This window comes from Triticum dicoccoides, chromosome 5B, assembly GCF_002162155.2.
Source record: "Triticum dicoccoides isolate Atlit2015 ecotype Zavitan chromosome 5B, WEW_v2.0, whole genome shotgun sequence".
Classification (NCBI taxonomy): domain Eukaryota; kingdom Viridiplantae; phylum Streptophyta; class Magnoliopsida; order Poales; family Poaceae; genus Triticum; species Triticum dicoccoides.
The window spans coordinates 635,125,857-635,135,366 of NC_041389.1; the positions used below are offsets into that span (position 1 = coordinate 635,125,857).

The following is a 9,510-nucleotide window of genomic DNA, read 5'->3' on the forward strand; positions in this document are numbered from 1 at the left end:
TAGTTTACGGAGGGAGTACATGCGTTTTTTTGGGGGAGGGGGGGGGGGAGTAGCATGTACATGCATTTATCTGCACCTTTGCTTTTCTTTTTCTTTTTTGAACGATTTGAAGATTGTTCACCGGGCCTTTGCTATAAAAATAAACACTAGTGATTTTTAAAAAACCAAATTTTTTGTACAAGCACTTTCCTAAGCACATTGCATTTTTTAGTACATATAAACACCTTGCATGGTAGTATATGGTCTGAGAGGCACTGCCCGCAAAAAAAGTATATGGTCTGATCTTGCAAAAAAAAGTATATGGTCTGAGAGAAAGAAATTTGAGACAAAGAGAAATTTTTTTCTTGAGAAACAAGAGATTTCCTTTTTTGAGGCTTGAGAAAAGGAGCACCACTCCAGAGCATTTTTTTTTGGGAGCGAAACCACTCCAGAGCATGGCGGGCTCTCTCCACCCGCTACGTGATCTGCGGGCAGGCCTTACCCTCTCCATGTGGGCTTCCACTTTGGGCCCAGAATATCGAATCACAACCTGTCGGCCCACGAGGCCCATGGCCTAGCCTGCTCTACATGCCTAGGAGGACTCGGAGTGAATAAAGGGAGGCCGAGCGAACACCCGTCGATCCCCACCACTTCACAGGCTCACGCTCGCCGAGGAGACCAACGCACGGCCCCCGAGCCGGCAGCCGACGGCGAGGGAGCACCGGCTTGGCCCACCCGCCGGCGGCCGGGCATGGCGGGGCAGCCGCCGCAGGGCCCGGAGGACGACTTCCTCGACCAGTTCTTCTCCCTCACCAACTCCCTCTCCGCCGCCGGCCGCCCCTCCGGCGACCAGCCCTTCTCCCTCGCCCTCAGCCTCGACGCCGCCTCGGACGCCTCCGGCAGCAGGGGGGGCATCGGCGACGACGCCGGCAACCCCGCGGTGAGCGCCCCCTCCGCTTTCCCCCCCTTTTTTTCCTCTGCCTTTTGCGCTGGCCCTCGCTCAACAGAAACGCGCGTGCCGTCGGTTATCTTATCGCTTGCCTCTGCAGGAGCGAGACGGTGTGCAGCTCCCCGGCCTCTTCCCGCCGGTGTTCGGCGGTGGCCTCCAGCCGCCGCACCTTCGCCCCAGCCACCCTCCCCCACAGGTACGCTTCTGCAGACAAATTGTGCGTGTTTCAGCTATAATTTTTGAGAATTTGTGCTAACTGCGTCATATCCGGTGGCGATTTTCAGATGTTCCACGCGCAGCAGCCGAAGCAGGGCGGGCCGGCCGGAGGGCCGCAGCCGCCGGCGCCGAGGCCCAAGGTGCGAGCGCGCCGCGGTCAGGCGACCGATCCCCACAGCATCGCAGAGAGGGTAATGGAAGTCATTCATTCTGTTAAAACTTGTGTTGATTACGAACCCTGCCTACCCTAGGTCATTACTCGTTACTGTGCATCCCATGCTGTTACCAAATCAAAGGCCTGGGGTCATGCTTGCACAGTGTCAGTCTGTGACCAAGCAATCAACTCTAACTTGACACCGAAGCGACAGGGTTCCTGTATTCAATTGCATCAATTCACTTGCTGTACAAGTCACCACATGCTTTAAAAATGGTTTGGCGTTAGCCAAATGATGGGCAGTCATTCGGCAGATGCATCTGGCGTTTTCTCTAAGGCTGACCAAGTCACGTATTGCCATGTGGTTGTAGTACGCTAGATGTCTGCATGCTACCTTTGACTACTCATGTGTCATTTTGCAATCCTATTACTCAGTGAATGTTATACAATTATACAGTACTAGCTAGTTTTTAAGGTTGGCTGCCTTCTTTAAACTTAATTATGCGCCATATCTCTAGCAGTTGTATGACTGTGTTTGTATGTCAGGCTGTATTCTCCCACTCTGTATTTTTTTAAGCCTATTTTATGATTCTGGTAGGTGTTTATTCAGGAGTATTCTGAACCATACTTGTTCCAATGCAGCTAAGAAGAGAGAGGATAGCGGAAAGGATGAGGGCCCTACAGGAATTGGTCCCCAATACAAACAAGGTAATCATTCTTAGTTATACTTGTAGATGTTATCATATGGGTGAAGACTTCTGTAGTTCACATGCCTGCCATTGAGACCTCACAGAATTTCAGCAAGTGGTCTGGGGTCATGATGTGCTGAAAATATTATATTATCTTTGTGCTTCTTTATTTTGACCAATAACTTTTCAGCTCCAAAAAGATATTATTTTCTATCGCGCTCCGTAAGCTTTGTATATGCCTTCCTTTTGAGATAATCTAGTGAGTATCCTGGTAATCATATAAAATAAATTCAAGAACAATACAGGCACCACAATCGCCACATACATAGTATTTAATATGTAACATCCAAATATGACAACTAGAAGAAATTCTGAGTCTCCTTTTGAACTACATGCAGACAGATAGGGCAGTTATGCTAGATGAGATCCTGGATTATGTGAAGTTCCTTAGGCTTCAAGTAAAGGTAAGGTTCACTATGCTGTTGGATATGAACTGTCAATAACCATTGTGGTTTTAGTTTGATGGAACCTTGATTCCCTGATGTTAGGTGTTAAGCATGAGCAGATTGGGTGGTGCTGGTGCTGTTGCACAGCTGGTTTCTGACATTCCACTTTCAGTTAAGGTAAACTTGCCAAAAACTGACTGTGGATTAATATAGCATTGTGCGCTATTACCTTCTTCTATTTTACTGCATTTCAATTGAGGTAGGCTTATAGTAAAACCGTAGTACTGATTGATCTTTTATTTGGTTCCATACGTTGCATGTAATTCTTGAAATGTTTTCTGTTGGCTTCTTCCACCTACTTCTCTTTTATTTTCTTTCTTTTCCATGGTGGAAGTTGCTGGATGTACTGCTGGTTGGGAAAGCATCACCTGTGGTGCCATGAATATACCAATCAAAGTACATTATGTTATGGTTTATTATACTGAGCATTGCTATAAAAAGTACAATATACAGTTTAGGTTTCCCCTTCCTTTACTCCTTGAGAAATTGGCTATCAACATCTTTTTTATTTTAATCTTCTTGCTTTCTTCTTTCTGGGCAGTGGTGCTGAAGGCAGAATCCATTCAGCACCTTATTTCCATTATCGACTTTTTTTATGTCACACTCTGTTCGTCCTTCTTGTTAAAAATCATCTTTACTTATTGCTATCAGAGGCCCGTTAGAGAACCTGACACATCCCAGTATTTGCTCCATGATGGTTATAACATAGTGTGCATCATTCTTCCTTGATCAGTTGTACCTTGACTTGAAGAATAAATCTGTCTGGGAGTCCCTTTCCATCTCTAAATTGCCATATCTTTCGGTTGTTGAACTTTTATCTTGCATTAATTTCGTTAGGGGGAAGCAAGCGATGGTGGGAGCAAACAGCAGATATGGGAAAAGTGGTCAACGGATGGCACAGAAAAACAGGTTGCGAAGCTGATGGACGAGGACATCGGTGCCGCAATGCAATTTCTCCAATCCAAGGCTCTCTGCATGATGCCAGTCTCTCTTGCCATGGCTATCTATGACACACAACATTCACAGGACGGCCAGCCGGTGAAGCCTGAACCCAACAACACTGCCTAGTATAGTAACAGCAGCTGCAACACCCATCCCCGCAGCTGCTAGTAGGCATGCATGAACCTGTTATCAAAGTGTTAAGATAAAAACTGCTGGTTCTGATCCACTAACAACAAGGAGGCAGGAAAAGACCTAAAGGATCCTCTCCACTGGAAGTTGTATCGACGGTATATGATGTCACCTACTACCCCTTTCCATCTTTTGTTCAAAGGTGCTTTTAATTTTCAAGGATATGGTAAGCAATAACCTGATCATGCTCCTACAACTTTCAATACCCCTATGAGTGTGAGTGATGCGGAGAGCTACAAAAAGAGTCTTGGCCTGCTCTCATTTTGTTTCTTTTCGGGTCTGTAGTGCACCAGCCATACACTTTGTGGTGGGGGCTGCTTTTCCGGTAGTGGGTGTTTGGGCTAATCAAAAAGGCATTGATTGATGTATGCGTGTGTCTGCAGCCCGCGCAAAACGGTTGACAAAATTTGAACACGAGATGAAACGGGAGGCGGTGTCCGATGGTGATGTTCCTTCTCATCACCATTCCTCCAAAGTGGAGACGTAGGCTCTGGTCAACTGAGGCTGAGCGTGCGTTAGTGGGTCTGATATCTGTATGCACTACCATTTTTCTATCTCCGTCGACCGAGTCATGCTATAGATAAGAACTTCCATATAAAGTTTTCTCTTCTATTAATGATCAGTCCATAAAAGCCATCATCTATTTTCTGTAATGGCCTACTTCCTCAGATCTGCTTTGCCGACTGATGCGTGTGCAACAGCTGTGTTTGTACTGTTCACTGCCGTAATCGCGAGGTTTTCGTGAGCTTGTGGACTACTTGTGAGAATCTACAGCCTGGATGATCGAATGATTTGTTTGCTTGCATCATTGCGAGTCACTGTAAATAGCTCACTGACTTGATATGTGCTCGTGTGGTGTTACTAGTTCATAGGTTGTGAGATGACCATGCACAGACTTTATCAATGCCTGGCCAAGCTTCTTTCTCACTTTGCTGGAGAAAAGTCGGGTTTGCCTTTTTCATGCTGGTAGCAAAGATCTTTTAGAGAGACCTGGTTGTCGGGTTTCCCGTCGAAGGAACTTACCCAGGATCTTTGTTTTTCGAAAAGTTGGATTGTTCGGCGCAACAGCTTAGCTGGAACTAACTCATTCTGCTGAAAAGGGACTGGGACTTCGAAAGTCATATTCTGCTCAAATATTGTTACCTGGGGCTTCTGTTTCTACCTGGCTGAAATGTTGGGTTTCAGTCAGTAAAGATTGTTATTTCCATGCAGCTGTAGGCAGGATTGTTGTATGTTGTGCTGCCATTTGCTCGCAGAGAACAGCTTCCCTTCCTTGTGTTATTCTTGTGCTCCAGTTGGCCTGATCACACTATCTCTGTGATGATATACCCCAGTCCTTTGTACCGACTCTTCCTGAACCCATAATGTGTTCATATCTTTCTGCAGTCATATACTGAAGAAAGAATGGAACTTCTGTTCGATCGACACAGTTGCTGACTACACAATATATTCATCTGGTCATCTAGTCTAGATGTTGTTCGTGTTTCCGGCAGTCAGTCTCATATTCGACGTGATGCGTGTTTTGTCTTACTTCGCCGTAAGATATGCTATATATCATTTCGCGGTACCGGATGCTCAATGTTGATCTTGCCTTAGCGTAAGTATATAAACATAGGAGTATATTCCAACGTGGCTGTGTTTTTTCTTTCTTCATTCCCCTTTTCAGATCTGGTTCCTGCTGGTGTTTAAAGCAGTTTCTTTGCGGCCTGGCAATCGTATCTTCAAACAAAAAAAAAGCCTAGAGTGATTTGGGTGCTGAACCTGAACTTGCCAAGCCAGTTCCTACTAGTAATCCCTGCTGTTCCGAACACACGGAGGAGAGCTACGAACCAGCTACCTAACTCGTGAGCAACAGCACTGGCTTCACGAGGACAATGATGGGACATGTGATAACATCCACTGCTTCCGCCATGCCGGTTATTCTTGTGCCCACCTTCATGATAACAATCATCTCGGTTCGGCGCAATACGAGTGCACCCCGCCATGGACGCCAACGCCGGGTTTGGACCATGCTTTACCACGTGGAATACGTCGTCAGCAACACAAACCTGGTACAAAATGTTTCAGACCATGCTTGACTCGACCACAATGGCTTCATCCATCATGGTACTGGAGACCAAGTTACTAGTGATGTTGTTAATTTGATGTCATAATAAAATGAAACCTCCATTCAGCCCCTTAGGGTCGACGCAAAGCATTCGGCATCCATTTAAAAAGAAAACATGCATCGATATTAAGCTTGATTACATCCATAGGAGGTTTTACCCTTCTTTGGATTTAGTTTCCGAGAAATTGGCGGTAAGGGCAATAATCGCCATTGCTGAACGCGCTGGAACTTGCATCGTCTCGGCACGCACGTTGTGCCTTCTATCCCACTACATGTAACATGTCACCATTGCCACCATTTGATGCGGCCTATCATGTCCGAGAACGAGAGACACTTTGGCAAAGAATATGCTCCAGAGTCAGGACAGGCTTTCCCCGCCCTATCCATTGTAAACACCGTATCGATGATCTCACCTATCAATTTCCAGACTTCCTTCTCCCTCGGACATAGGAAAATGGTAATGCTTAACATTCTCAGTCCCACATTCACAAATTGGACACTGGAGCACTAACCTTGACATGATGATTCGCCAAAACAATTCGGAGGGGATGGGTGCCATACGGGAGACTTCCGCATAAAAAAAAAGATCTTCACGTCCAATGGAATACTAAGGTCCCCTACTCTTTCTCTACCCGGGTTAACAATTGATGAGGAGAATGCAGAGAGCACGACCATCGATGCACGCTAGACCTCTGTCACGAACTCACGATGCACCTCCACTATTTCCACTTGGCCAACTATAGGAAGGTAGTGGTTGTGCTCCATGATCTTCACCCCTTGATCTCCTTTTTTTCTCATTCCAAGGTGCATCAAGGCCCCTAGTGGGGTTTTGCCTGATTAATGACAAGGAACCACAAATTACTATACCAGTTATTTCCAACTCTTACTCCCTATGCTAGTTGGAAAATATCAATTGTTACCTCTTAAACTGAGTAAAGAGATGATAAGATTTACTTGCATATCTTTCATAGGATTTAAGTGGATCATTCTCTACATTGAGTCTCAAGGACAAACGTAATGTTAAGAGGGAGACTTGCACTCAATCTATTCCAACGAAAATGCTCGTCTTTCCCTTTTTACACTTCTTTGGAACCACCGGACTAGTGGACAGGTTTACCCAAACCATGTGGCATGAGAGCTAGTGAGAAATCCTAAGTGTGGATTAGAAACTGCCCAACTTTGTTCCCCCCACCACCAAACTCCAATTCTTATATCAGACAATGTTGTGTTAAAACCGGTGCCTCTGAGTTGATTGTGTTATGTACTTTCGAGAATGTTATGCTTTCTCCACCACGACAGTTCCAATATAGTTCCAAAACTTTCGAGTAGAGTTGTCCAAGCTTAGTCATTTTATGTCCCTTCCCCTTTCATGGATGCTCTATTAGGTCCAAACTTCCAAGTGAAGCGTGTTTGCTACTACCAAGTGGTGTATCTTTTTGATGTGGACAAAAACATGTACTTGTTGTTTGGAACCTCCATATGCTCCTGTTTGGTGTACTGAAGTAACGTGTTTTTGGACTGCTCAGTACGTCTAGATGTTGTTGCAAACTTCCAAAAGTATAGGTTTCCCATATGGCTATTCGAATTTATTTCCAAAAGTATAGGTTTGACATCTGGGCATTGAAATTTGAGCGTGTCCAAAACTCTGGGGTGCGCATGTTCAGAACTTCTAGGGACGTTGCTTTTTCACCCAAGAATCGACTTTTTCAACCCGCCTATATATAAGTAACCCCCATGGCCCCATCCCTTGAGAGGGTTTGCCCTTTGCTGATACAAAACATCTCATTTGCTTGCTTTGTGCTTCTCTCTCTCTCTCTCTCTCTCTCTCTCTCTCTCTCCTTTGTGCGAACTTCTAAGGATTATTGAGTGAAATCTTGATCATCTTTTGCAATGGTTCATTCTAATGATTGTGCAAGTCTTGTTACTCTTGGATGGCATGTGCCTCCTTGGCGCTTAGAGTCCCTTGGAAGCCTTCCACATGTGAAGAAGGCTAGTAAAGCTTTCTTCTGTCAATGCAATTCATTTGATGGAAATATATGTCATATTCTAATGAGGGCATAATGCACGTTCAAGCATGCTAGATAAGAGATGAGACGGCTAGGGACTGGCGTTGCCTATGTCAAAGTAAATAATAATAAAATATTTATTGAATCTTGACCCCCAAGTTAGATATCTTCAACCATTCAATGTTGTAACTTTTCGCTCATTTTTAGTACTACGAGATCGCTTCACACTAGTGCAGAACCGGCCTTTAGTGCCGGTTCGTAACGGGCTTTAGTGCCGGTTCGCCAACCGGCACTAAAGAGTGGGGACTAAAGGTCCCCTCCCTTTAGTACCGGTTCGTCACGAACCGGCGCTAAAGTGCCACCACGTGGCACGAGCCAGGCCCGTTTGCATGGAGGGCATTAGTACCGGTTGGTAACACCAACCGGTACTAAATGTTTGGGTGTTTTTTTTAATTTTTCTTTAGTTTGTGTTTTCAATTTAATTTAGTAATTGTTTTACATTATAATGAGTTGTTAAATCATTAGGTGAAAGTACCGCGGATTAGTTTCAACTGGATGCATTATTGGATATCTCTATAGCTAGCTAGCTAGAGTATATGCCATATCCATATTATACTTGATCAACTATAATATATACGGATATGGCATATACTTGATCACTTAGGTAAGATCCATCCAGCTGAAACTAATCTGCGGTTTCTTTCATTAAATGATATAATAATTAACTAGCTATCTAATCACCACCAGCACTACTAGCTTAAAAAGGAAACATTCACTTGTACCAGAAGCAAAAATATTATCGATCGAGTTCAACATGATTGTCATGATATTATAAGCGTTCATATATAACACCATAAAAACAAATCACTTAAGTTCAGAACGAAGAACACGAACATGAAAGGACAAGTACTAATTAAGAGCAGCATGAAGAACTAGCTAAATCACTCCTGCTAGCTACTCTCTCTTTCTGGTAAAATAGCATAGAACATGTATAACTCTCCTGATTGATCATACTAGAGCATGCCGATGAACCTGTGTCCTAATCATGGGCTGCGCTTCTCATTGCTGCCCCCTAGTATTTCTCTGCGATCATTAACAATTTTCCTCCAATCTTTCACTATTAAGCATTCATCGCTTCTAGAAATCCTGAATGCATTCATGTGCAATGCAGGATATCTTAGCCGTAAGCTAACAATTGACATCTGACCTTTAGTCTCGATCCCCTGAGGCACAACTGTCATCGGGAGTCCCTGTTGAAGAACATTGTATAGTACTTAATTAATATACTTAGCAATGAAAGTTTAGCAAAAAAATTATGTATGCAAAATATGCACTGAGGACAAATAGTAAATATCTTACCATCATTCCTAAATAGATGTGACCGTAGTTCAATACCATCACTATTGGTCGCACGTTTTGAGTACTAACATTTCTAAGTGCAGGAAGAAAATTTGTTTTGACAGTATGAAGATCCTCAAGCCATGAAACATAATGACTTATCTCCCCTCAAGCCATGAAACATAATGATTGTCATGACTTATCTCCTCCTCCTCCTCCTCCTCCTCCTATTCCTATTCCTATTCCTATTCCTATTCTTCTTATTCTTCTTATTCTTCTTCTCCTCCTTCTCCTCCTCCTCTTCTTCTTCTCCTTCTTCTTCCTCCTCCTCCTTCTCCTCCTCCTCCTCCTCTTCTTCTTCTTCTTCTTCTTCTTCTTCTTCTTCTTCTTCTTCCTCCTCCTCCTTCTCCTCCTCCTCTTCTTCTTCTTCTCCTT

At 44.1% G+C, this 9,510-nt stretch overlaps 1 protein-coding gene across 1 annotated transcript; it reads left to right on the plus strand.

Annotated features, from left to right (window-relative positions):
- Positions 1–621: 621 nt before the first annotated feature.
- Positions 622–3,860, plus strand: LOC119312216 (transcription factor UNE12-like). Its single transcript, XM_037587949.1, has 7 exons — positions 622–919; positions 1,029–1,124; positions 1,213–1,335; positions 1,941–2,006; positions 2,386–2,451; positions 2,536–2,610; positions 3,331–3,860. The coding sequence occupies exons 1-7, from the start codon at positions 731–733 to the stop codon at positions 3,559–3,561; spliced, it is 846 nt and encodes a 281-aa protein (XP_037443846.1). The 5' UTR covers positions 622–730; the 3' UTR covers positions 3,562–3,860.
- The last annotated feature ends 5,650 nt before the right edge of the window (positions 3,861–9,510 follow it).

What these genes read in the sequence shown, in the direction of transcription:
- LOC119312216 (XM_037587949.1), top strand. Translation starts at nt 731, where the DNA reads ATGGCGGGGCAGCCGCCGCAGGGCCCGGAGGACGACTTCCTCGACCAG. An exon ending in CCCACAGCATCGCAGAGAGG is followed by an intron (nt 1,336 to 1,940) that starts GTAATGGAAGTC and finishes GTTCCAATGCAG; the next exon opens with CTAAGAAGAGAGAGGATAGC. An exon ending in TGGTCCCCAATACAAACAAG is followed by an intron (nt 2,007 to 2,385) that starts GTAATCATTCTT and finishes AACTACATGCAG; the next exon opens with ACAGATAGGGCAGTTATGCT.